Below are 27723 nucleotides of genomic sequence, written 5' to 3'. Positions count from 1 at the left end.
AACAACCTCTACTCCCAAAATAGCACAATAAGTGATGAAATCTAGCAGAGAGGAGGGATCTGAGGGAGGATTCTTTTTTTTATGATAAAAGATGACTCATGACTTTGATAGTGAAACACTCTCACATTCAAACCAGCAATTATCCTGCAGGAGTAGGCGTTTTTTCCCTCAAAAAGTGGATATATCATAGAGCAGCACTGAGCTTTTTGTGAATGCATTAACACAAAAGATGAAATCTTCAATAACTCATAGCTGCATAATGAAGACTGTAGCAGGGAAAGCGTATTCCTGTAGTGGACCCTGAACGTAGCATCTCCCTGGTTCCATCAAGAAAAACCAATGGGATTTTTACAGGAAATAAACTCTGTGTCAAACCAGCGTTTCACATGTGAAGAGCATGGTCACGTGCAGATTCCAAGGGATCTAACAAACCTAACCTCCGAAAATTATGACCAACTGCTTTCTAACATTAGGAAAGATCTAGCTCGGTGGGGCCTGCTGCCCTTTCTGGGCTTGATCCAACGTGTTGAAATAATTAAAATGAATACTCTTCCGAGGCTGCTCTATTTGTTCCAGTCACTGCTAGTGGATATCCCAGACAAAACATTTATAGAATGGGACAAGTGGATTTCGAGATTCCTATGGCAGGGAAAGAAACCAAGAGTTAGGTACAAAACCCTACAGGTTCCCAGAGACAAGGGGGGCCCTCCCCTGTCTTAAAACATACTACCAAGCTGCTCAAATTAAACCTTTGATAAATATATGTAATCCCGCCTATTCAGTAATATGGAAATCAATTGAGTGTCAATACTCAACCAAGGTCCCACTACAGGCAGTTATTGGCGACAGTGAATTGAGGCACCACCTGTAGTCCATGGGCCAGACCAAATATCGGTACCACCCGAGGTGGCAAAACATTTGTGGTACCATTTTGTTCATAGGGTCCATATAAGTACATTAAGCCATGATAGACTTTCCAACTGAGTAGCTTAGCGGAGTTACATGCTACCCCATTATTGATCAAATAACGCATTTTGTCACTTACAAAGTTTGGCGGTATGTTCTGTGTTTGTCCCTGCTATGTGGAAAATGGTAATGAAACTTGCCTGAATGAATATTAAGCTTTGTATGTTCTATTTGGAATATATTTTCAGATTTTTGGGGAAGAAGCTCATTTTGTTGCTTTTCAGATAATGTCACCTCTAGCATTGCCATTTTACATGTTATCGGACACTGCGTCTGATGTACCGGTATGTAGACATACATTTTTAGTAAAGATGTATAGTTAAGATTAAGTTAATATTTCAGTCCCAGAGGCAGGACCCAGCGGCACGACACCAAAAGGGCCACGCCTGGAGTGCCTCATCCATTGCACATCTCAAGATGAAGACTCAACCCTGGTATCACCAAAAGACATTGGTTCCTGGAAAACCCTGCTGAGAGCAGCAGAAATAAGACAGCATGCACCGATCTTAGACATCGCAAAGGACTTGCCAGATGATGTCATACCACCTGTCACCTACCATAGGAAGTGCAGAAGCATCTTTACTGGAGAGAGGCTCCAGGACAAGTCGCTGTACGTGACCTGTGGCGAGGCATGCTACCTGATCACCAAGGATCACTGGCATGAAATCCAAGATCTGAGATCAACCCAAGAAGAAGCTGATACACGCATGCTACTTCATGCCAGACATGCTTCAGGTGATGGTTATGTGTCCATAATCATCACAGCTGAAGACACTGATACTGTGCCTTTGCTTCAGCAAGACGATGGCCTGCCCTCTGTATCAGAAGTGTGGTACACAGAATCGTACACGATACATAGACATTGGTAAACTAGCGAGCTCCCTGGGCGAGGAAGTCTGCCAAGGTCTTGTTGGACTACATGCTCTCACTGGGTGTGACACGGTCAGTGCATTCGCTGGTCGTGGAAAGTTAAGTACACTGAAGCATCTGAAGGAGAATGAGACGTACCAGGAGGCCTTCAAGCGTCTTGGTGAAGCATGGGATGTATCTGCTGACCTATTTGATAAGATGCAGGACTTTGTTTGCCGGTTGTATGCATCCTCATCCACCACCTCTGATGTCAATGAACTCCGCTACAAACTCTTCTGTGCACAACGGGGAGAGGTGGAATCCAGCCAACTGCCACCATGCAAGGATTGCTTGCACATGCACGTCCTCCGCGCGAACTATCAGACCGCGATTTGGTGACGCTGTCTTGTGAGTGAACCTGTTGTGCCAGACCCCAAGGGCTGTGGCTGGACTACAGGTGACGATGGCAGTCTGGAAATAGAATGGATGCAGGGATCACCGGCACCTGATGCAGTATTGCAGCTGATGTCCTGCAAGTGTGCACATATCTGCAAACTTCCAGCCTGTGTGTGCCTGGAGAACCAACTGAAGTGCACGGACATGTGCAAACTGCAGACATGCACCAACCAGAGAAGTGAAGATGAGGACGAAGTCGCAGTGGAACTGGACGAGTCTGACACTGATGATGAAGAGAACTGACAATGTTTTGTTTAGGCAATGGTCTGGACTTTATAGTCATACCGGTACAACTTCAGATGAATGTATAGTACCCATGAAGTGCATGGCAAGTCACTGTCGATGAGTATAAACTGATGTATACTCAAGTACTGGGTAAATATGTAAGTAAATCAAACTAGACTTGCCCCCATGAATATTTCTTGACCTTGTGAAGGAGTTCTACATATAAAACTGGTAGTATAGTTGACTTTGTCTAGTTGGCTGGTCAAAGCTAGACACTACAGACATGTACATGTAACTATGTTATGCAGTTCCATGTTTTATGTTTGTTTTTTTCAAGTAATAATAATTTTATTTGGCTAAAATATTGTCCAAGTTACTTTAGAATGACCTGTCTAACTAAACAACACCATAAGAACAATGCATTAGCCATTAAATGGTTGACTTCATGTTGGTATTTGAGTTATATGTACATTCAAGCCACATTTTACGCCTTCGAATTTGGCGCTTCGGGTCATTGTATTCAATAGCTGATTGATTTCTATGACTAAGCTACCACTCTGGAATGTCTATCATACCAAAATATCATCTATAGATATATGCCACTTGAAAACACTTCACTAAAATTTGCCACCTTGGGTGGTACCGATAAGTGGAAATCCAGGTATGGGCTTCACTACTGGGGGAACAACCCAAACCATGTTTAGATCTGTCACTGAAAATGTGGTTTAAAGTAGCTAAGATATTTGGGACCGTGGAGCCTTACCCACTGATCAGTTGGGTGGCCTGGGATCCAGGTTTTATTCCAAACAGGCTTGATGCAAATTTTAAAAAATGGCAGGCTCAGGGCCTGAATATTTATTTGGATTTATTTGAAAGAAACACACTTAAAAGCTTCCAAAATCGAAGGGATCAATACGGCTTGGCCAGCCAGGACCTCTTCCGATTTTTGCAGCTCAGACATCATGTAAACAAACTGATTAGTAAAGAAGATATGTTAAAAGCATTATCTGGAACTGGTAATTGTTTTTCTTAATTTTTTTATTTGGTCTGTATGCGTGATTCACATTATTTGCTTTGTATTATTTCAAAAAATGTAAGATGGTCTGTAACTGTTAATTTTTTTTTGTGCAAAGAAAAAAAAAAAGAAGGGCACGGTCACATGACTTCACGTCACCACCACTAAGCTAGGGGTGGGTAATGTTTGGAGGGATGCCGTTTAGTAGTCTCATTTAGACACTTGCTAGCAACCACTGCTTTTAAATTCACCAGTGTAGTATTTAATCACATACTTTGTGTCTTAGAACAAAAGGTGAACATCTCTTCAGTGATAACCACACACACAGGGGACAGGAAGTGCTAAAATGCTGACTCATTACGGTTTCTTTTTTGTGTGTGTTGATTGCACAATCTCTCCTTATTTTACAATAGTTAGTCATGTTCTTATTGTATTACCTTCATTGTATATTCATGTTTCTCATATTTCTAAAAACAGACCTTATTCAGGAATCTAACCAAAAACTAAATCAAAAAAGGAATTGAGTATGAGAAAGGGGAACCAGAAGTGGTCAAATGCTGACTGACATTTTACAGTATAATTCCTCTCGCTGTGTTTGTGTATGAACCAAACAACACAGCACATTTATTGAATGTAAATCTACTTTGCAATAAACATTATTCTGGTTTGACGACTCATTCCTGCACCCCTATGTTGAGCTGATATACACACACAGCTGCCATCACTGAGATCAGAGCGGTTCACTGTTGTCAGTACAAACAGCGCTTGTCATGTTTACAAATGAAGCCGACTTAATGTCAGCAGAGACTAACAGAAAGCTCCGAACATACTATGGAGCGGCTTCTCTGTTTGATGTGTACATAAAAGCCAGGAAGAAGAAAAAGGGGCGGGGGACTTACGACGCAGACGGGCATCGAGTCGTCATCGCCTATGGAGTCCTCAGGATCGTGATGGGGATCCTGTAATCACACACACGCACACACACACACACACACACACACACACACACACACACACACACACACACACACACACACACACACACACACACACACACACACACACACACACAAACACATTAACCTGTGAGGACGTCACTGCTGCTGCAGGTTCAAACATGCTTCCATAGCTGAAAACACCTCAGTGTGCATGCTTTATTCAAACGGATTATTCATGAGAGGACTTTTATCTTTGTTGTACAATAGTCACAAGAATTAGCCGAATATTTTGCTAATCTATTAACCGTTAGTTGGTTTATCAGCCTCTCAATTGTGTTTTGTTCTGCTTTCTTTCTCAGTCTTAAAGGATATTAGTCCTGCTTTCATAATAGGTTTGATTATGTATCATCTTTATTGTTCACTGTATTTTGTCAACACTTGCTGTTGATCATCATGACTTGTTTCATTCTATGAATCTTTTAACATTTACATTATAGCTTGAAAAAGCCCTTTAAAGTCCAACTGATTTGCTCAAAATGTGCTTTATAAATATAGTTTTGGTTAATGATTCAAAAAGTGCATTTTTATAGAACATTTTTCTCTTCTTTTTGTCAGGGTTACAGGGGACTTTTAAAACAAATTGTGTCAAATGACAAATAGCTATCTGTAATAAGATCCATCATTGTGTCACATCTGCCGCCTACATTCCTGTACTTTGCTTCTTTTTGTGCTCCCGAGCTTTCAGAGGTGAAGCGAGGCGACCTATGAGTAGGCGTCTTTTATTTTGAAAAGGCTCTCATCATCTCCCACCCGCTCTCTGTGACGGAGGAATCAAGCAGAGGTCACAATTGAAAAAAAGAAAGTCCCCAGACGGTCACAGTGAGCTTTAATTCTACCTCATCCAAAAAGGAACACAACAGATATGAATTAGCATTACGTAATAGCACAGGATTAGTCTGCTCCCCTGCTGGACCAGCAGCTGTGATTGAGACACTGATACTACCGCCAGAGAGAAACAATGATAACAACAAAAGTCATTATGTACTTTGCCGGTGAGCTTGAAATCTGCACAGCGGGGGGAGAGAGAAGGGAGGGATGGATTATGATCAGAAAGAGAAAGATGCAGACAGCAAGGTGACAGAGAGGTTATAATGGAGAGGCAGAGAGGAAGTCAATGACGGCAGAGTCTGATTGAATTGATAGATACAAACTGTGCAAACTGACTGAGGACTCCCACATTTGTTGAATAATCTATACAATGTCACACATTTGCAAAAAAAGGTTTCAAGGTGACATTCAGAAATCATTTGTTCTGTCCAAACAACATCCCAAAAATATTTTGAGAGTGCATTTGTTGTTTTATTGACCTATTGATACAATTATAAATGTGTAACTCCACACGAAAGAATTGGACAGCTTTACAATTGTCTCTCTTTGAAAACACATATTGTTCGAATGTATTTGTTACAATACCCTCTTCAAGAAAAAACATGTTCTGGTACCACCTTCTCAAATGTGAGAAATAGGGGTTTTCAGTTTCAATGGATTTTTTCTATCCTTTTTTATTTCCTTTTTAAGTGTTTTACTATTCATTTTTTAAAGCTGTATTTTAGTTGATATATTTTATTGATACTTATCTGTTACTGTATCATATATTGTAATTTAAATGTGTTGCCTTGGGTGATGCTGTAAGGCTTCTAAATATGATTGTAATAGTCAAATTAATTGGTAAATGCCATCAAATGTATTAGAACAGTTATATATCTTTAAAACTATTATTTGGAGAGAAAAAAAGCAATTTGCTTGCATCACCTTGCGCTCTGGGAGATTAGGATTTGTGGTTTCTATTATTTTCTGACGTTTTACACACAAAAAACTCATGACAATAATCATTACTTGCAGCCCTAAAGGATCAAATGATTCCATTTTCCATCCAGCTTTTCGAAAGCACTTTCTTTAAGCCTGCAGCGTGCAGGTTCATCGCTGAAGCCATCTTTATCTACACTCATCTTTGTTTGTGCATTTCAGCAGCAGAAAAGTGCAGCCCCTCTCCCCTCTCTGCTCTTTGTGTTGAATGATCTTGTCTTCAGGGCAAAATCCTGCAAAAAGAATCTCGACTTCATTCCACAACTTCACTCCTTTGTGTGTGTTTGTGTCGGCCTAGAAAAAAAACTAGGGTGACAGATTACTGCACATCGCTGCACGCCTAGAGGCTACAAGGTGTAACGAAGGGGTCAAAGGTCAGCTTCTGTCTGGTGGAAAGTGAGGTTGAAAGAGGCCACGTGGGAAAAGCTGCGCACAGGTACGAGCTTGTTAGGAAGTCGGACAGAAAGAGAGGAGCCGGGTGACTCAGTGCATTCTTCAGCATGAATCAGGTTTGATTATTCGCCTACAGAGACAAACACACACTATTTCTCCATACAGCTCTTGTGACACCTCATACAGGAAGTGGACACACAGACGTAAGCTCTTCCTGAATCGTGAGTGGCACCGCCTCCTGCTCTTTATCAAGATTCAAAAACGTGAAAGGAGGAAGCAAAAAAAACACTCAATCTGAAGCTGTTTGTTTCAATCTGAAGTCTCAGTTTGAAATTCTTTAAACAACAATTCCACACCGTTTGGCACCAAATGATAAATATTCAAATCCAAACCAAGACATGCTGTGGCCTGATTTATTCTGCACAATAAATCATTGGAAACAACCCCAAAGTGACTCAGTGGCTTTCTGACACCCACCCAGGAATCCTTTTCAAGGACTTCTTATCACATGTTATGCCTCATTTGTGTTAAGTAAGCACGTGTGTTACCCAATAAGAAGGATCTTTTTTCATTGTTATAGATCAGAAACTCGTCTTTTATGGTAGTGAGTTGAATACTTTGGGTTTATTATTCTGTTGCTTTTAAGAAACAAGACTTTTGGAGATGACAAGCATTTATTTTGACATATTAATGCTCACAATGTATCTCTGTAACATGGCTATACTATATAGAGAGAAATGTAGCACATCATTGGTATCTATTTGAAATGTTATGGCTTTTTTTGTGAGTCTATGTTTTAATGCATTTCTGTGCTTTTACTGAGTATTCATTTTCCCAATAATGACGCTATTATCATATTAGTGCACTTAACGCCATTTCTACCTTTACATTAAACAATTATTAACAAACATACCGTGATCTTATACTTAACTTGTATGTTTGCATATCCTGTACTTTATTCCTTCTGAACGTTATTGTAGTATGTTCTGCTGTTTTAAATCTTAAATGGATATAATAGTCATATTTAAGTGACTTATTGCGAGTCTCTAACTCTTAATAGTGACCTGTGTCAACTTATTGATTGCTAAATCAAGCATGTTTGGACTTTATGGACACACGAATGCACTTTATAGAACAGCTATGATATTACTAAATACATTTTAAGATCATTGATATCACTTATATTCACAATGGTAGGTTAATGAATGTGTGTCTCCTGTAACACTGATCTAATACACATAGTCTGACAGCATGTGTCTGTGCTCAGACTGAAGCTTTCAAATCTATTTTAATCACATTTGTTCTCAGTATAGGAGCTGTAAGAGCAGAATAATTATCTTATAGGGTCTTCAAAGTGAATTATGGCACTTTTGTATTGTATTCCAATCTAATTTGGTGTACTTATAGAAACATGTATTGTAAAATAATTATAAAATAGTGATTCTAAGGTCGATAATAGAGCTTTTTTGAGAAAAGTTATTGCGCAACACTTTAGCAGAATATTTATCCTATAGCAATTTATAGATTAATAATTGTGTATTTTATTTTTAATTCCATATCCATATTGAAGCTTTAACAAAATTGAATACTATGCTAATAGTGGCAAATTACGGTGCTTAATAGAGTATTTTATTCTAATTTAGCATCCATATATCACCTTAAAAGTACAATAATATAATAATCAAATAGTGACTTGAAGGTGTCATTGCTTCAATTTACATCTTGCTGCATTTTGTGTATTTTAATAGAATTTGGCATTCATATATTATCTTTAAGAGGAGAATGCCTATCAAATAGTGATTACATGGTGTACTACATTGCTTTAAATAATATCTCCTTGCTTTGTTACTATTTAAAACTAATTGAGAGTCCCAATATAAGCGTTAGAGCAGATCAACTATATAATAGCGACTTTAGGTAGTATTATGGTGTTCAGTCTAATTTGTAATGTAGACTATAGCTTTTTAAAGAGCAGAACACTTCTCATAGAGTCACTTTGAGGAGTATTATAGTGCTTCAAATTACATCCTGTTGTGTACTTCTACTCTACCTGTGGACTACCTGGCTGCAGCCCAGCTTAAAGTCACCTCTCAGTGTGACAAGGTGTTTAAAGAAATGTCTCACCTCTCCCTGTGTCCCCCCCAGAGGCATCTTCTGCCAGGGGTCCCCCAACTGAGCCAGAGGCATCTTCTTCTACTTTTCTTTCTTCTTCTTCTCTTATAATTCTCTTCTCAGTCCCAATTCTTCGTCCCTCCCTCGGTCGACAATTCCACTTCAGTCGGCGTTTTCTTTCTCTTATGTTATCTTTATATTAAATGTTTTTGACGCCAAGGAACCGAACCGCCCGCGGAGCTCTCCACCGAACGTCCGAGCCAAGCTGATCCGAGCGAACACCTCCTAATTCCGGATCTGCCGCGGAGCAGAGACCGCCCCTTCCTCCGGGGAGACAAACATGAGAAAAAGCTGCAAGCAGGAGGAGGAGGACGCCCTTTTTCGGAAACTGATTGACTCAACACACACTTACACAAACACACACACTACACACAGTTATCTCTCTCTGTTTCTCTCTCACTTCCGTTGTTTCCCAATATGGCGGCCGGTGTCAGCTTACCTGTCTGTCAGAGCGCTGCGTCACGCATGCGTCACGTCAGGAGGCGTAAAGTCACTTTTAAATTATATAAAAAAAGAACAACTTTAAAATTGTATAATGAAATACTTTTATTAATATACCTTGAGATATAATACAATTAATAAAATGTAATAAAAGAAAAGACACAAAAAACCACATCATAAACATTAAACTGTCAATGGTTTCGTTGAAATATAAGAATTGAATATATATAACATTTTTTTTTCTTAAGATTAAGTTAATTATTTAAAAAATGTTTTGTTTTAGCTATAAAATCCTTTGTATTCATATTTATCAATGTATTTAGTTCAGTTGTTTAAGTACATATCTGAAATATTTGTACATTTGAAAAAAAAAAGTGCTTGCAATTGTTTTAGCTCTCATTTGTATTCCTAATTATTATTCTGTTTAATTCATTTTTAAAAATGTTTAAGGTTTGTTTGTTCATTCTGTTTTTTTTATTTTTCCATTAAATTAACACTTTTCATCCTTACAATGTTAGGTTTCCATGAATGTGAATAAATAAAAACAGTTGATTTTACAATCTGGTAGTGACATCTAGTGGTCACTAGTAGTGGGGAAGTTAATTTACTTTAGTAGTAAAAGTACTTGTAAGTAAAAATACTCATAAGTACTAGTCCTTCCCTGGAAAAAGATTACAAATAAGTATAAAATGTCACATTCTCTTACAAGATTAGAACTATTGCAATAATGTTAAGGTAGGATTTGACTGCTGTAGTTGGCTCATTTTGAACCATTAGCTAATGATTATTTCTTTAAAGATTAATGTGATAATTCTCTCCTTATAAGGTTACATTTGTTAAAATAACACAGAGCTGTTCATTTGTTTGTGTGCTCACATTTTTAAAGTATCTAAAGCCGTCAGATATAAGCAGTAAGAGTAACAAAATAAAATGTCTCCATAAATAAAAGGCTGAAAGAAACCATGTATTTCTAATAAACAGCAGAAACAAACATTTATATTCATACTTTCTTTTTGCATTTATTTTACAGCCAGTCTTTCAGTTCAACACAGTCAGAGTAAAGCTTTGTATGTGTACAGGTTGAGTAACAGTAACACTTCTAATAAAGGACAGCGGTACATGAAAAAGAACATTCTGGTAAATGTTGTTGCTGTTTTTCCTTTCAGATGATTTTCCCAAGAGCAAGAATAAACAAATAACCTTAAAATCTTAAGTGCATCTTTACATGTAGCAGTCACATAATTCTCTAAACAAAAGACTGTAAAATAATATATTGCAGTGCATCCATCTTCCTACGGAGAAAGAATTCTCTCCAAGCGTTCTTCACCAACAAGCTAAAGTACGTTTTATATCATACATTTTTTCACAGACAGGTATGTAGTGATTTCTTGGAAAGTTCTCCAGGGAAGTGGCTGGTAAACATTGAGAGTTGCTGGTCACTCTGGATAAAACCTTTAATAAATATTTAGTTTATGACCTAAATGCACTGATCAACAGTCATCTTAGTATTCAGAACTAAGGTAAATTCCTGCAACTCAAAATAAACACTTTTCAATATCCCGCTAAAAAGCGGTTGGATGTTTTACTTTAGTAAAAGTAGTAATACCAGTGTAGAAATTAAAGTGCTGCATTGAAAATTCTACTTCATTTTAAACATCAAAATGTAAATGAAAGTACTAAACATTTAAAGTAATCATTATTGCCCCATTATAGAACTGTAATATTTACATATATATATATTTCGTAGCTTAATTTGTAATGAATACTACGATTTGTATCTAATAAATGTAGCAGAAGAAAAAGTACACAATTCCCTCTGAACTATAGTGAAGTATAAAGTCAACTATATGATAGATTAAAGTATATCATAATCGTTCTTAAGTACAGTATTAGAGTAAATGTACTTACCACTTTGCTTATCTTGCCCTTTAGTGTTTCCAGCTTGCCAAAACAAACTGATTCCTTTCCCGCAGTCTCTTAAAAATACCTTCAACTAAAACAAGTCTGAAAGTCAAAAGAAAATAGAGATCGATTCCTTAAACCAAAACTTAAATATTCATGATTGTTTTTCTCCAAGTTGCAGCTAGATTCTTGGCGTCCCATGAGGCAGAATCCCAGTTCTGAACATTTCAAACGTTGGAAAACAACAAAAGTGCTAATAAAATGTGGATGGGGTGGAAAGAGGAAGCTACGTTTTGTGCGTAGTATAATGTTCAGTCCTGAATGAGTTAAAACCTGCAAATCATGCACAACACAAACAGGCTGTTCAGACATACAATACATCTTAAATATATCTATATAAAACTATAAATAAATAACACTGGCAGGTTTCAGGTCAAAGTCCCGTTAAGGTGCGAAATGATTGCAAAATCGAGGAAAGGTGCAGTGTTGAGCACTGGGTGACAGGTTAAGATGTTGGTGTGTGAGTCTAGCTGACAGACTTGAGAGTGACCCAGGGGTTCGTCCCACGGACCTCCAGCGGGACGTCGTTGCTGAAGATGTGGTTGCAGAGTTCCTCCAGAGGGGGCTCGGGGTCTGAGGTCGCATACAGAGCCGCCTCCTCCACCTCCTTACGGATCGCAATGTCAATTTCCTACAATAGGAGAGAGGACTTGTGTCAATTCACGCAGCAAGACACATGGCAGGGTTTTGTTTTGACATCCCGAGAGAGGACAGTTGTCTTGGAAGGGACAATTAAAAGATTGGAAGTTTTATTTTGTCATCTTGTGAGATAACTCATATTCCAAGTAACTTAACAAATCCCTATTTTATACATTCCTGCACAATGGTACCTCTAAAAACTGCACAGCTCTTCCACTTAACTTCTGATTTACTGCACATCTGTCTTTCTTTTATTGAGTTTCCTTTTTTGTTAATTTTTATAAGTAGTATATACAAACAGTTTTCCCCCCATAGTTCTACATTAATTCCCATAGCCTACAACATATGCTGTCAAATTTAACAAATAAAATATATTTGAATTAAGTCTGAAAAATACCACAAAAAAAGAATCCTGAAACAAGTGTCTAAAGCAATGTCTTAATGTGAGAAATATTAGGTAAGAATGTGGAAAAAAAATTAGAAAATATTTTCCTTGTTGATTGTAGGTTTGTGTTGTTCATGTAAATATTATATATAAAGATATCTAAATGAAATATTAAAGAGAAAAGAACAGCTTGAGTGTCTGATGCTTTTAAAACAGTCTGCGTGTTCACCTTGAACTCCTCCACAGAGGCCATGTTGTTGGTGAGCATGCGCTCCTTCAGCATGGTGATGGGGTCGCTCTTACTGCGCACTTCCTGAATCTCGTCACGGGTGCGGTAGCTACAGGAAGTGACATCATAGAGTTACTATTAGACTTTGGTAACAGGGAGATGGCAAAACATTTTGTGGAATTTTAATATTTGACTGATGACGTTTGAATATGAGCTGACAAAAAGTTTACACACCTGACACCGGGGTCACTCATGCTGTGTCCATGGTAACGGTAGGTCTGAAGCTCCATTATAATGGGACCCTGAAACATAACACAAATCATTTCTATTGTCTGTGATCATTATACATTGTTTATTCTCTCAGAAGCCAAGGAAAAGTACTCCAAGAGTTCGATTCTGTAGGGGGAAAAAAAGCTACAGGAACTAAATGCTACGTGGAGATTAAGGGTGCAATGAAGCCTTGAGGGGCAAGTGAAAAGAAAAAAAACGTTACAGTCTTATCTTAATAGTTTTCCTCCCCTGTGTTTATGACTTAACGGGTGCAGAAAAGTGATGCCAGGAAAAGCTCAGCTCACCTTTCCAGCTCTGCAGTGGTCTGCAGCAAACTTGGTGGCTTCTCTGACACACAAGACGTCCATCCCATCCACCTACGAGAAAATTCAACAGAAAATAATGTTTTAATACAGACAATTCATTTTTGCATCCAGAATTGTACTTGCATTAGAATATTTCAATGTGATGTTAGAGTTTTTGTAAGCAGTATCATACATGAGCGTCAAACAGCTAAATGGATGCTCACACCTGTTACTGCCAGGACGGACGTTCAGCCTCGTCCTGTTATAGTCTGGGTTCATTCAGGCCAGCTGCAGCGTACAGCCCGCAGACACACTGCAGCTACCGCCTAAGAACCCCCCCCCCCCGTTAAACTTTATATATGCATGTGTCTCACTCTGATTCCTGGGATGTAGTCTCCTCTCTTGTAGTACTCTGTGCTCGCTGAAGCCCTCTCCACAGACGTCCCCATCCCGTATTTATTATTCTCACAGACGAAGATGCACGGGAGCTTCCAGAGGGCGGCCATGTTGAAAGCCTCATACAGCTGGCCCTGAGTGGATTAGGAAAAAAAGGTCTGAGTTCAGCAAAGGTATATAAATTCATTGCAAGATACTTAAAGTATTAGGCAGGATATTTACCTGGTTGGCCGCCCCGTCTCCGTACAGAGAAACACACACCTGGTTGTTGCCCTTGTACTGACAGGCCAGAGCAATGCCAGCTCCTAAAGGAACCTGAACACATCACAGCTGATCACATATAACAGCCAACACAAATAAAATGTTTACTTTTAAGCATCACCAAGGTCATTTTTCCTCTTTCATTTTGGCTGTCCAAATGCATTCATTTAGGCATTTACCTGTGCTCCCACAATGCCGTTGCCTCCATAGAAATTTGGCGCGTACATGTGCATGGAGCCTCCCTTCCCTTTGGCCACGCCGCCTCTACGACCTGAGGAGGAACAAAGAAGAGGTGTGAAAAAACTGCAGGCATGTTAAAAATGTCGTCCAATTTAAAACGTCTCCCTCACCTGTGAGCTCTGCCAGGATCTCTTTGACGGCGATACCGCGGGTGTACGTGTAGCCGTGAGCGCGGTACGCAGTGATCAGGTGGTCCGAGGGGTTGATGCCCGACTCGATGCCCACCGCACACGCTTCCTGGAATGGAGAAAACAAGCACTTTATTATACCACCAAAACAAACTGGTTGTGCAGGTGTCTATATATTTGCAGTAAATTAATGGACTAATCTTTGCCGTCCAGTTTTTTTTTGGAGTCTCAATTTTTACGACAGATTTAAAAAAAGGGGTCTTAAACAAAATGATAGTTCCAAAAAGAAAACGTACTGAATTTCCCCCTTTATGCAGTAAATAAATGAGATCCTTGTAGTATAGATGCACATTAAAAAAAGGTTTTATAGCAAATATGTTATCTAATTAGCAATAAAAAACAACCGATATTACATGCTGTTCAAAAGACTATTATCATACCAGTAATCATGAGATTCTCATGTTTATTTTGTCTTATAGCAGCGTTCACTTCCTCAAACAAATAATGAGTGAGGAAAAACACAAACCTGCTGCTGTGCATATTTCTGCGTGTCCTCACCTGTCCGTCGTACAGGTGGCAGAAGCCTCTGATGATCTTCTGTTTGTACAGCTGGTCAGCTTTCAGCTCCATGCGTCTCACCGTCTGCATGACGCGGTAATACTGCAGGCCCTGCTCCCGCGTCAGCTCCGCCTTCAGGGGGGGGCCCTCCTCCAGCCGGTGCAGCTCGCATTCCTACTCCCACAGATCATTAATATGACAGCTGTACAGAAATGTTTCAGTGTAGTGATGTCGGATTTTTGTTTTGACCCACCTTGATGTCAAAGCTGGCCTGAGAGGTGAAGTCAGCGAAGGAGCGGGACACAACGACTCTGGCACCCTGTGAACAAAAACATACACATTAAAAAGGACAAATATTAGTCATTAAACTCCCACATGGTGAATCACAAATAAAACAGTGTTTCAGACCGACAGAGTGGAAGCTGCCCCCTTATCACAGTGGGTGTAAGAAAGAAGGGTGGGAGGGGTCTGGTAAAGGTTTACCATTGCTACAGCGGCCGGATGCCACATTTCTAATATTGCTGAGCAACAACTGGCTGTTTTTGGGAAGGTATAAGAAGAAGGTCCTCCATTAAGCGGCCACTTCAGAAAACAACGTTTCAGTGTTGTGAGAACACTAGCAGGACAGTGGGGGCAGAGAGTTCATCAATAAGTTGGTCAATATAAATGCTGATAATTAATAAAGTATCAAGCAAAACAAATCTCAAAGTAATTGCTGATTTTTTGCCGACCAAAAAGCACTTGAAAATGTTGGGAATCTGGACTTTAAAAATACAATCAAAATATATATATATATTTTTTTTTTTATTGACGGCATCAAACAATAATAAGTTATTAAAAAAATAACAAGTTAATAACAAAATAACAAGTCAACAAGTTTGTAGCAGCTTTGGTTTTAGTGCAGCTCCATAAAATGATTACTTTGGGTGCTAAAAAAGAAAGGCATGCATCTGTGAATTCTGTTCAAGATGTGCCTTATTTGTCACATTCTTTTACTGATTTCATACATTTCCCAGAAAGGGAAATAAAAGATTAGAGAAACAAAGTTCCAACAAATGGGAGTACATTTTTTTGGAAAAAGATACAATCCGTAAAACAATTGTTAGTCGCATTGTTAGTTTTAGCTTTCTTTACAGTAGTCCATAAAATGATACAAATGTGTTTTAAAAACCACACATGCATCTGTGTTATTAAAACCTTAAAAAGGTTTCCCCATTTTGACATGTTCAGGGAAGGATTTCACACATTTCCCAGAAAGAAAACCCAAAGATTAGTACTTCTAATCAGAACAGAACCAAGAAATAGGTGGCATCACGACGACTTAGAGGTTATTTTGCTTTAAATCTGAATTGTAAACCCATAAGTTAGGATAAGTTAGTGATCAGTCACATGGAGGATGCCTTCGGTCCTTACTGGTCTGTCTGTCTCGGCCTGGTTTTTAACTAACTGCTCGGCCGGCACTCTAGTTCTGACAGGAGGCGGTTTGGGCGGCTGCCTCTGGGTCAGAGCCACCGTGGAGGCCGGCGCCGGCGAGGTGACACTGACGTACTCTGACAGGTCGACCAGCAACTGAGGAGCACAGGAGCCAACGAATCAGAGCACAGCCGCTCTACAGAGGCTACAGGGACACACACCATGACAGCTAGAGGAGGAAACAGACTGGCAGCGGCCCAACAGTGTCCACACTTCATCTGATATTTGCTTCATTGGCACAGCATTTAGATTTTGCAATAATGTTTATATTGAGGTACTTTTTTACCATAAGAGGGAAAAGTGCATTTTGTTGGCAGGTCAGTTTATCCAGAGACCCACATACGACAGTTTTCACAGGATGCATCTTAAATGAAAAATCTAAAAACATGACTTACGAGTTGGATGGTTTTTACACAGTTTAAAAGTAACTGACATAAGAACCAAGACTCTGAAGTGAACATTGTGGGAAAGCTACAAATCAAAGATCAGGATCAGCTCGCATTTGAATTAATCGTATTTTAATCGCAATTATGAAAACAACGTAATCGAAATAAAACAATTATTTTTTAATTATTATTCATTTTTGTTATTGGTTTTTCAGTTGAATTATACTTAAAGTTCAGGGTAATCAACTGTTAACATACTGTTCACATTTGTTTCTCCAATAAATTGATGTTTTCAAAGTAAATGGATAATCACTATTCTCTGGACAGTGTTGTCTTTTTGATTAACTGCTCATCATAACTTTATTGAGAGTTAGATTTCCTGCTTTAAATGTTGTGCCAATGTGAAATATCCCTGTGGCGGCTTTCCACCAAGATCTGGTCTAACCATGAATGAATAATGAATAAATTATACTTTTTACGAAATAATTGTGAAAATAAAAAAAACACAAGACTGATGATTGGAATGGACATTTTTGATTAAACTAAAAGAGATACAAAGTACAACTAAACAAAATACAGTTCTGATTTAATTCTATGCAGAAGAAGCATTAATGTAAAAATCATTGTTATTTCCGAACAGCATTTTTGGTATTTATTCATTAAGAGGCACCTTAGAGGAGCCTCTCTAGAAATGTCACTGCAGGAAAGGAGGCGTAGGAGACAAACATCAGGAGTGCGTGGAGCTGCTTACCTCGGACACTGTTTGGGCTCCCTAGTGTTCAGGTGAGGTTGGGAGAGGAGGGAGAAAAGCAAGAAATAAATTGGGATTGTTGAATGTGTTTGTGAGAGTGAATGAAGAGCAAGAGGAAGCCGGCGGGAAAGGAGGAGCGTTTTCAACACGGAGCTGAAACAACAGAAGTCCTTCAGTCACAACTTTGTTTTTTCAAATCAAATGTATATTTGAATCATATTCCAAATAAAGACCGAAGGATCCCTGCTGCGGCTGAACCACCACCACAAACATGCTGTTGAATAAGCTTAGTGATGAATATGGATGCACTGATACCAAATGATCATTTGATCTATATTGACTAAAAGTGTAAGGCACGTTTTAGTTAAATTGCAGAGTTGGATTTTTCTAACCTACATTTTTTAAGTAGTTCTGTATAATCCTTTAATGCATTTCAGCAAAGTTGTATCGACATTGATGTAATAAGTTTCCCTAAATCATAGATCGAAAAGCACAAGCATGTAGATTAGCTATATTTTAAGACAATAGCTTAAACATTGTGAGGCTGTGCTTCCATTAAAAAAATGGTCACTTACATTGCTTTTTACTTATTCATGTTCACTCCTTGCAGGATTTGTGTACATCTTAATTAGTTTCATTCAGTATAACTGTTTGTGCATAGTTAACAGATTTAAAACATTAACAAACTTGTTTTTCCACCACTGCTAACACGTGGTAGCTAAATGTAGCTTCAAGTCAATATGCATCACATCAGTGCATCCCAATCAATACAAGCTGCTGGAGGAAGGCAAACCACCACAATCAGACACATTATCTAATCTTAGTTAATGAAGATTAACTGAAGATAAATAAGAGTAAAGAGTGTACACTCCCCAGTGTATCCATGCCATTTAGAACAATCACCCTTTACTCACTCAACATTGAGCAAGCACACAATATTACATTATGTGACTGATTAATACATGCAAACATAGCAAGAGTCAAACTAGCCGCCGTGGCTCACGTGCTAACTGTTCACACAAGGTCAGCCTCAAGCAAAACTCAATCAAAGCTAGCTAGCTGTTAGCATTGTCCAGACACGGCCAACAGCTTGAAGGTAACCCCAAAACAACTCACCACATTTCGCCCAGTCATCCTACAAAGTGCGTTAGAGATAGTGGTCAACATGTTTTTCATGCTACTGAACGACGACCCGGCACTGGAGGGATTATAACAGCGGACGTTAGTCGCTGTGCTAAATCCCTGTTGGTGTCCGTGAGAAAGCGAGTCCGGTGGAACACAATGGCTGCTTCGAACATTGGTTCCCCCTAGGTTTATATAGCTGCCCGGAAATTAAACTAAACATTTCATGTAGTACAACATCTCAGAGCCCTAGAGATAATCTCTCTCGGGCTCTGCAAAATCTGATAGAAACCCAAAAAGGTAAAACATAAAAACGAATAATATATCTAGAAAGATGTATTAGTCCAACTGTTTTAATAGTAATGTAGATTACAAGAAGATACACCTTTGGGATTGTTAATTTCGACTAATTGAAAGGTTATATTTAAAACGTGTAACAGGCAGATTTTAAAGTAAATGTGTTCTTGTCTTTTGAACAGTTCTAAATTATGATTCATTTGACCAAACAGGTATTTTTTTTGTAAAATGTTTAAATAACACTAAACAATCACTTGTATCAAACATAAAGAAAGCAAAGACAAACAGGACAACCGTAAAGTCGGGATAAATACGAATTTATTTATTGCATTTGAGTAAATAAACCACTTGCTTTTGCAATAAATAAAGCTCATTCTCATTCAACTTAAAAAAAGGAAAGACAAAAAGTTTTGTGCGTATGAGCGACAGTGGAATATTAAAATGTAACATATTGTAAAGCAATATACTGCAAGGAGTTATGACATGGAAAGTAAACGTTTGATCATTTGACTGTTTAAGAGATGTATACACTGACTGGTTGTCAAACGAACAGAAGTTCTAAATAAGAGTAAATAAAATATAGATGCATTTATTAAAAATCTGTGTTGTAAAGTATAGGTTTTCTTTTCATCAAAAATATAAACCAACAGAACAAATAGAGTAACAGAAATTAAACATTGTCTCCGTGTAAGGTGTGTACAGATAACAAGACGTGATGTAAAAAAGATATATACTAAATTAAGTGCATTCATTCGACTCCACTGAGCGCACTGAGCGCAACGCACACACACACACACACACACACACACACACACACACACACACACACACACACACACACACACACACACACACACACACACACACACACACACACACACACACACACACACACACACACACACACACACACACACACACACACCACACACACACACACACACACACACACACACACACACACACACACACACACACACACACACACACACACACACACACACACACACACACACACACTGAAAAGCTTTGGCAGGCAGGTGGCAGACATGTTGCCTTCAGGGATCCACGGTCTGATTAAAGTGTCTCTTTCCGTCCAGGTAAAGCATCGACTCTGTGAGAAAAACACACACAAATAAAGAACATTAAATATTCAGACCGTAAGGCAATCAGAAAATCTGACCATTTAGTCACTTTTTGAAATGTTCTTTTCACAGAAAGAAAGAAAAATAATTAATTCAAAGGTATTTATTTTCCTGTACCAAATGATAAAAAAAATACTGATATTGATGCAATAATATGCTGGTCTCTTTTATTCTGCAGCTGGTGAAGGTGGAGCTGATTTTAATACATTTCTTTACTCTTTTGTTCTTACCTCCGTATGTCATTGGAATGATGTTGGGGACTTCGCGGTCAGAGATGAAGGTGAAGTGGAAGACGTTGGTGGTGTTGTGCTGCCGGGTCAGAGGGTCGAACACCTCGCTATGAACTCTCACCTGTATGTGATTCCCCTGTGTGTAACACACCTGAACACACACACACACACACACACACACACACACACACACACACACACACACACACACACACACACACACACACACACACACACACACACACACACACACACACACACACACATGAATAAATGCTGCAAAACATTTGAGTAAAATGTATATATATTTTGTATTGCCTAATACAACGCTACACATGATTTGTCTATAATACATTTGTTCATTTGGGTTTTTGTCTTGTTTTTATCCTGTGTTTCAATTGTTTTACTGCATTTGTATCACTTAATCACTTGCTCCTTTGCTTTTCATAACTCATCTATTACGGTGATGTAACACCTATATTTTCTTAGTGGGAATCAATAAATAAAGTTCTTATCTTAAAGCCAGATACGCGCCTTTAGAATACTACTTTCTAGAAATACAGTTGAATCTAATCTAAAACAAAGAACAAATAAGAAACAATCACTTAAAGCTGCAATGTTTTTGGTTAATTGGGGGAAGAAGAATAAACTGTAATTACAGACAACTCCTGAGGGAAATGTGTGTCTTTTGGCCAAAAGTAAATATTCAGTTCAGAATATAAAGATTTAAGATGCAGATCTGAAACTGATCAATGTATCTATAGGTTTTCCTCAAAGTCACTGATTCTCTGACCTGAGATGAGAGCAGCAGCAGCGATCCGATCTCCACGGGTTTCTGGAAGAGGATGTCATCAACCGCCATCAGGCTGGGGCGACATCCTCTGCAGCACGGGCACACGCGCACACACGCGCGCACACACACACACACACACACACACACACACACACACACACACACACACACACACACACACACACACACACACACACACACACACACACACACACACACACACACACACACACACACACACACACACACACACACACACCACACACACACACACACACACACACACACACACACACACACACACACACACACACCACACACACACACACACACACACACACACACACACACTTTAACATCTTGCAGGAAAGAAATATTTTGCTTTTAGACAGTCTTTTCTCAAAAGTCTCTAAACTCTCACCCAAAGGAGCAGGCGTTGGCCCAGCCCAGCTCGTACGCTTTCCTCATCAGAAAACCTCCAAAAATTCTGTTGAAGATGTTCCTCTCCTGCTCGACACACACACAGAAACAGACATTTAGAAGTGGAAACTCTTTAAAATATTTTGTATTACGGAGAATAAATTAAGAACACAAAACTAAAAACTGGGTAAATTATAAGGAAAACTGACCACTGTAATACATATTTAAATCTATTTTTCTTATGTAATTGTGGCTGGTGGATTTCAAGATTCCCCAAATCCTCTATCAAAAATATGAATAGGTTACATGAAAAAATAGGGACATCATACTGAATAATTAGACAAATATGAGAGAAAATAGGAGGAAATCTGGCCAATATAATAAGTATTTAAAATGTTATATTTGTTATAAAATACTTTTCTGATGTAAATGTTTCTGGTGTACTTTAAGATTAACAGTACTGTAGTGTTTCAATCAAATGTGAGAAGCAAAATCATACTCTGTCAAAGGATTTGTTGGTAGAACTTTTTTTCTATTAGGGATATAAAGCTTTATGTGTATTAGTCCACCTGAGGATGGCAGATCTCCAGTCCTTTCAGTTTTGCGTCTTCCATCCACACAGAGTTCGGAGGCAGGAGTCTGCTGCGGAAACTGACCGTCCTGCAAAACACACACAGCAAGATGTTTAATAGAATACATCTTATAGTAACATGCAAAACACCTTTTATAACTATCTAACATCCTAAACACAACCTTGCATTAAACATGGATATTGTTAAAAATATGTATCATCAGCAATTACAGTACAGACACTTTTGGAGTTGAAAAGTAGAATGTTTTAAAGTATAGAAACGTCCTACTTTTCATTAAAGTTTCAGCCTTTTTTCCACATCCCATACGTTTTTAACATAAACGAGGAATATTATATGAGCGTGTTTTTCCTCTCAGTGTTTCCATCTTACTTTGTGTCGAGGGTGTTGAGGAACAGACCGTGGACGATCTTCCTCTCTTCGTCTGTCGGCGCCACCTTCAGCAGCGAGGCCGTGCTTAGCTCCACACGGCGCACTTTATTCGCTGGAAAACACAAAGTATATAACAACAAATGTTGGTATGAAGAGAGGAGCATTTGTTATCTTAATATCAGGTTATTTAATCTTCTATTACCTTCTCCTTCCTGGAAAAGTTTCTCCTCCTCTGGACCTTCTGGCTTCAGCGGGTTTACATAAGCTGCCCTGAAATGAATAAAAGCAGCGACACAGATTCAATTGTGTTATATCACATTTTACCAGAGGTTGAAAGTACATGTAGTCATGTATAGTACTCAAGTATAATTTAAGGTACAACTTTATACTCTCTTACTCTAAATTAGTTCTTTTTTACTGCTCTTTTTTTTACGGACTTACTGCACTCTTTATAAAAGGACATTGTGACCTACCTCTTGTTTTCTGGATCGCGGGCCACCATGACAAAAGTTGCATCCAGAATCGGGGAATAAGCTCCATTTTGGTACTGAAAAGGAAATCACATTTTGAAAGAAAAATGTTAAGTATATCAGAGTTCATACGTGGAAGAACTGTGCCGTTTTACAGCGGTAGCTAACTAATAATACTGCTTTCTTCTTTTTTCTTTGTATAAAAAGGAAAAAAAAGACCTTGAATAAATGTTTGATTGTTCCAAATTTTTGCTGACATGCCTTTTTAGGCCTTCTTGGGTTGTTTAATATCACATTTATGAATGAATTGTACTCAACTAATAAATAATTACACTGATGATTGTGTGTGTGTGTGTGTGTGTGTGTGTGTGTGTGTGTGTGTGTGTGTGTGTGTGTGTGTGTGTATGTGTGTACCTGTGACATGTGCATCTTGGCTTCAATAGAAGTCTTTCCCACCCACGTCACATGACCGCTGAACTTGATGTCGCAGTCAGGGTAGATGATGTGCTGCCTCATGTCTGTACAATTATAAACAACAACAACAACAACAACATGAAAAAGTCTCAAGTGTGAACTACAGAGTTTAAAATAATCATGTAAGGGTGCGTTCAAAACATGCACATTTGCAAAGGTGGGTATTTTATGTTTGGACAAATATTCTCTGTCTTCCTTAGATAACTGTGATGTTTATAAAAACCAAATAAGGTAGAAGCAATGATTCACTCTCACCAATCTTATCCACCAGGGCGGTGACGATGGACAGAGGGGTTTTCTTCAGAGCCGGATTGTAGGTGTGAGAGTAAGAGATGAGGACTGAGAAGGAGAACAGGAGAACATGTTTTTAAGAGCAAATTAGAGAATGGTTACCTAATTATTGTTAAATTAATGAGAAGATTGACCTTTTATAAAGGATAGGTCATTTTATTTATATAGCACATTTCAATACAAAACATAGGAAGTTAAGTTTCATAGTAATACCTGCTAAACTGTCCAAATCCTCCAGGATCCGACCAAACCTGCAAACAGACACAAGTTAGAGGATGTACGGGTGGTGTGTGTGTGTGTGTGTGTGTGTGTGTGTGTGTGTGTGTGTGTGTGTGTGTGTATACCTGACAGTGTTGTGGAAGGTGAGGTATTTCTCCCTGAGCTGTGGCTCTGAGCCCAGAGGCAGGTGAACCTCCAGCCTGCTGTCCTTCATCCTCTTGAGGGGGAGGTCGTCCTGAGACTTGGCCAACATGTCGGAGAGCGACAGGCGCTCAGACATGGCCTGCTGGTGGTCGCTGCACACAAGATTATCAGATTGTTTCGTGACTTTTCAATACTTCTTACTTTGTTTGTCGTGCATAGTATCCATTCTCTTTAAACATTTTACTGTTTCTCTTTTGCAAATGTTATCAGACACAATAGCAAACAATCTTGGCCCGACAAAGCCAAACGAAACAAAACAATACAGATATGATTCTGTTTTTCTGACGCTTTGACACAAATGGTTCAGTACCTCCAGTTTGTGGAAGCTCCCACGATTTCTCTCAGCCTGTTTCTCACTGAAAAACACAGGGGGGAAAAATCAGACCTCCTATGTGTGTGTGTAAGAGTGTGCATGTGTGTTTATCAGAGCAGGTGTTCTGCAGCAAAAGCACCAAGAGTTCAAGGCCATATGTTTCATATCGTCTCTGGGAAAAACAATGAAGCGGTTTCACTTTAGGTTTGCAGCTGAAGCCTCTCGAAAACAAGTTGTGTCATTTTCAGCCGACACGATGTGTTTACATTTCACACAGATTTCTATTCAAGCGTAATTATGTGCTTTACTATTTGTTAATCTTATAGGTCTTTAGGTTTCATATTTACATGAACCACTCTTACAAAAATAGCGGGATCTGATTATGAATTTAACCGTCTGTTATTCCTTCCTGACGGCTTCAGCTTTTAGAGGCCCAAACAGTGAGACAATATAAAACCCCAGAAGAAGAAGAAGAAGAAGAAGAAGAAGAAGAAGAAGAAGAAGAAGAAGAAGAAGAAGAAGAAGAAGAAGAAGAAGAAGAAGAAGAAGAAGAAGAAGAAGAAGAAGAAGAAGAAAGAAAGAAGGAAGAAGAAGAAGAAGAAGAAAGAAGAAGAGAAGAAGAAGAAAGAAGAAGAAGAAGAAAGAAGAAGAAGAAGAAGAAGAAGAAGAAGAAGAAGAAGAAGAAGAAGAAGAAGAAGAAGAACAAGAAGAAGAAGAAGAACAAGAAGAAGAAGAAGAAGAAGAAGAACAAGAACAAGAAGAAGAAGAAGAACAAGAAGAAAGCAAGCACTGCTGAAACAAGATTAGCTTCAGGTAAAGAGAAGGATGTTCAGTCAGTCACCATGCAGGAGGAAATGACGTGCAATTAGAGAAATCACTGTGGGAGCAATAGTGTAGTAGTGTTAAATATGATTCGTCGTGGTTTACCAACACACCATTAGACACGTGCAAAAGTGGGTTTCCTGTGGAGAAACAAAAATGATTTTAAAGGTGCAGGATATGGCTGGATGTCTGGGGATTTCACACAGAAATGAAATATGGCACCATGAAGCGTTTTGTGTGATTTATTTCATCAGACGCCTTCGCATCTGCTGCAATAAAATAGCTGCAATATGTTATGTCTTGATTCACAGATGTGGAAATAACTGCAGTTGAAAATGTTTGCATGTTTATTTCATCCATAAATACAGCCTTGCTGATGTTTTGAGATTGGATTTATTCATTTAATTTTGTTAACGAAAATGTCTATCAATACAGTTTGAGTTGATTTGGATTACTATCTGGAAAGTCCCATTAAACAAGAGTAAACATCATGAACTGAAGTTGGATGAATTATCCGCAAATAAAAGTGATATAAATAAATAAGTGTGCGGGGCACTTTCACCTCCTTCATCAAGGTGTTGCATCAACATGTATCGTCATATTACAACAGTAAACAGCAAAGTCCAACAAGTGGTTATATAATGCAGTTGGCCCCTGAAAAGCTGCTCGTTTTCACTTGTTTGACTATCTGGGACACCATATTCTTACCTAGAGGTGACGTAGAGGCATGTGTGTGCCTTATAATCTGAATTAACGTGTCATTTTGTAATTGTATTTTAGAAAATCCTGAGATGGTGACAGATCTAAAACCAGGTCAACACTAGAATTCAAAGTATGTACAACCAGACATGTCTTTATTGATTCAACTAGGGGGGGGGGGGGGGGTTAATCCCTTGTACAGGAAGCATGGTTGTTGTCCTACCGTCAGCCATGTCAGGCGCCTTGCCCTGCTTCAGCACGGCCCCCACGCTAAATGACCTGGAGGTCAAAGACGCGGTCGACCGCAGGAGCAGGAACCTGAAAGGATAAATGAGGACATGAGAAAAAAATGATAAACAAATCTGAGGTGACCTTAAGGCTGAGGAGTCCAGTTACATCCACATGCATCCTTTTCTAAATATAACTGTCATCCAATCTGTATTTAATCCTGCTATTCAACAGTGAACAGCTGATCAGGCAGAGAGACAGACAGACAAAAAGACACATCGACTGTCCCTGCCTGCTGCATGAAACTTGTGGTTTTGACAAAGATTACATTTAAAATGCTTTATTGTCATATTTACAGTACAGGGAAGTAGAACATCTTACAATATACAGAACTTACGGTATCAAAAATAAATACAATAGTGCAAAAGACATTATGCTGCAAGTAACATTCAGGAATAAGTTAAATATATATATATGTATACATTGAGAAATCTGCTCAAACGTTTTCCACAAGAAACACAACAGTAAAAGTTACAAAGCAGTTAATCCAGCCGTTATTCTTGCGTAATAAAGTGATAATACCTTATAAATGCATTCTTACTTTAGAATACTTTTACTCCATTGTAGTTCAGATACAAATATTACACTAACAGTTAACATTTAGGAATCTTGACAAAAATATGTAATGTCATTCATTCTGCAAAGTATCTTCTGATGGTTACACTGCAGAAAAAGATTTTAAACATGAGTTGAAAAAATATAGTTCATATTAAAGACTTAAAACTCCATAAGCCTGGAGATCAAGAAGACACTTTTTATACCCCAAAGAAATGCTGTGCAGCATTTGAAAAAACTAAGTGGATATGCAAATATAAACAAAATCTAAGAAAAAAATGAGTGCAAAACAGAAAATCATCTCACTTTATGTCTTTATCTGAACATTATATCCCAAAATATATGAACTAGTTTGATCTGCCATTGTAATCAAGTGGAGTTGCAGGGAAAAGCCTATTTCTCTATTATGAAATATTTGGTGTTAAACCTTATACTATATGGGTGCTTTCTTTCTGACAGTGGTATGAACTTGACACACCCTATATACACATAATGACTCCCCACCCAGTTTGGGCCTGGTGAACTATTCCCAGGACAAGCTGATATATTTACTGAAATGAAATAAACCAAACTAGCCCCAGTGTCTCACACACAAATGCATCATTGACACATGTAGGTTAAAAAGCTGTTTAGCATTCCTGGGATTCATTTGACTGTATATATGCTAACGGTTAGCAAAAGCATCAACAGAACTTTGAGCCATGTTTTTATTCACACTGACCTCGGTGAAAGCATTGTAGTTTCCCGGGTGTAACCGTGAACGGTTCAGGGGACGAAAAAAGCGGGTTATTTCGGTAAAAAAGGAGAAAAGTGACAGATTTTTTTCCAGGGTACTGCGGTGCCAAGGTAGCAGGGCAAGTCAGGACTACCAGAACAGCTTCCGGGTTGGTGTTTGGCCCCGCCCACTGCAGGAGGACGCAATAAGTACTATATCACCCTGAGTTCAGCCTGTCAGGAGATCACCCGTGCCAGGCAGATACATCACTGTGGACGTGTGGCGACATATATACTGCGTTTGCACCATTCAATGTTATTGACTGAAAATAGTTGCCCTAAAGGTGTGTAAATTACTCTTGATTAATAGAAGGGGAAAAAATCGTCACTGTTTAATCGTG

General features: G+C 38.7%; 3 protein-coding genes across 8 annotated transcripts in view; all 3 read right to left on the bottom strand.

Annotated features, from left to right (window-relative positions):
* Window positions 1–9284, bottom strand: part of rps6ka3b (ribosomal protein S6 kinase, polypeptide 3b) — a 38343-nt gene extending 29059 nt beyond the window's left edge. The window contains exons 1-2 of the mRNA XM_034206106.1: window positions 8833–9284; window positions 4411–4470 (exon numbers count right to left, since the gene is read on the bottom strand). Of these exons, the coding sequence (XP_034061997.1) occupies window positions 4411–4470; window positions 8833–8895 (123 nt within the window). The 5' untranslated portion in view covers window positions 8896–9284. The remainder of the gene's footprint in view (window positions 1–4410; window positions 4471–8832) is intronic.
* Window positions 9285–10314: 1030 nt separating this feature from the next.
* pdha1b (pyruvate dehydrogenase E1 subunit alpha 1b) lies at window positions 10315–18585 on the bottom strand. 5 transcript variants are annotated; one of them, XM_034206101.1, is made up of 13 exons: window positions 18421–18584; window positions 17305–17325; window positions 16108–16263; window positions 14948–15013; window positions 14695–14868; window positions 14119–14245; window positions 13948–14039; window positions 13730–13822; window positions 13486–13641; window positions 13112–13183; window positions 12771–12838; window positions 12537–12645; window positions 10315–11914 (listed from the first exon to the last, which is right to left on the bottom strand). In XM_034206101.1, exons 1-13 carry the CDS (start codon window positions 18478–18480, stop codon window positions 11750–11752), a joined length of 1359 nt encoding a protein of 452 aa, XP_034061992.1. In that variant the 5' UTR covers window positions 18481–18584; the 3' UTR covers window positions 10315–11749. The 5 variants fall into 5 exon arrangements, with proteins under 5 accessions (XP_034061992.1, XP_034061993.1, XP_034061994.1 ...); XM_034206102.1 differs by lacking the exon at window positions 17305–17325; XM_034206103.1 differs by lacking the exon at window positions 16108–16263 and having other exon boundaries at window positions 18421–18576.
* Window positions 18586–19746: 1161 nt separating this feature from the next.
* On the bottom strand, window positions 19747–27497 carry LOC117539780 (acyl-coenzyme A thioesterase 9, mitochondrial-like). 2 transcript variants are annotated; one of them, XM_034206098.1, is made up of 16 exons: window positions 27330–27497; window positions 25989–26083; window positions 25180–25206; window positions 24242–24287; window positions 23853–24023; window positions 23722–23759; window positions 23473–23556; window positions 23158–23261; window positions 22747–22820; window positions 22476–22543; window positions 22274–22385; window positions 21881–21971; window positions 21313–21398; window positions 20892–20979; window positions 20099–20249; window positions 19747–19837 (listed from the first exon to the last, which is right to left on the bottom strand). In XM_034206098.1, the coding sequence occupies exons 1-16, from the start codon at window positions 27341–27343 to the stop codon at window positions 19782–19784; spliced, it is 1305 nt and encodes a 434-aa protein (XP_034061989.1). In that variant the 5' UTR covers window positions 27344–27497; the 3' UTR covers window positions 19747–19781. The 2 variants fall into 2 exon arrangements, with proteins under 2 accessions (XP_034061989.1, XP_034061990.1); XM_034206099.1 differs by lacking the exon at window positions 25180–25206 and having other exon boundaries at window positions 27330–27491.
* Window positions 27498–27723: the final 226 nt, after the last annotated feature.

Source organism: Gymnodraco acuticeps, unplaced genomic scaffold, assembly GCF_902827175.1.
Source record: "Gymnodraco acuticeps unplaced genomic scaffold, fGymAcu1.1, whole genome shotgun sequence".
In the NCBI taxonomy this organism is placed as follows: Eukaryota; Metazoa; Chordata; class Actinopteri; order Perciformes; family Bathydraconidae; genus Gymnodraco; species Gymnodraco acuticeps.
This window is presented reverse-complemented; position numbering and strand designations above follow the sequence as displayed.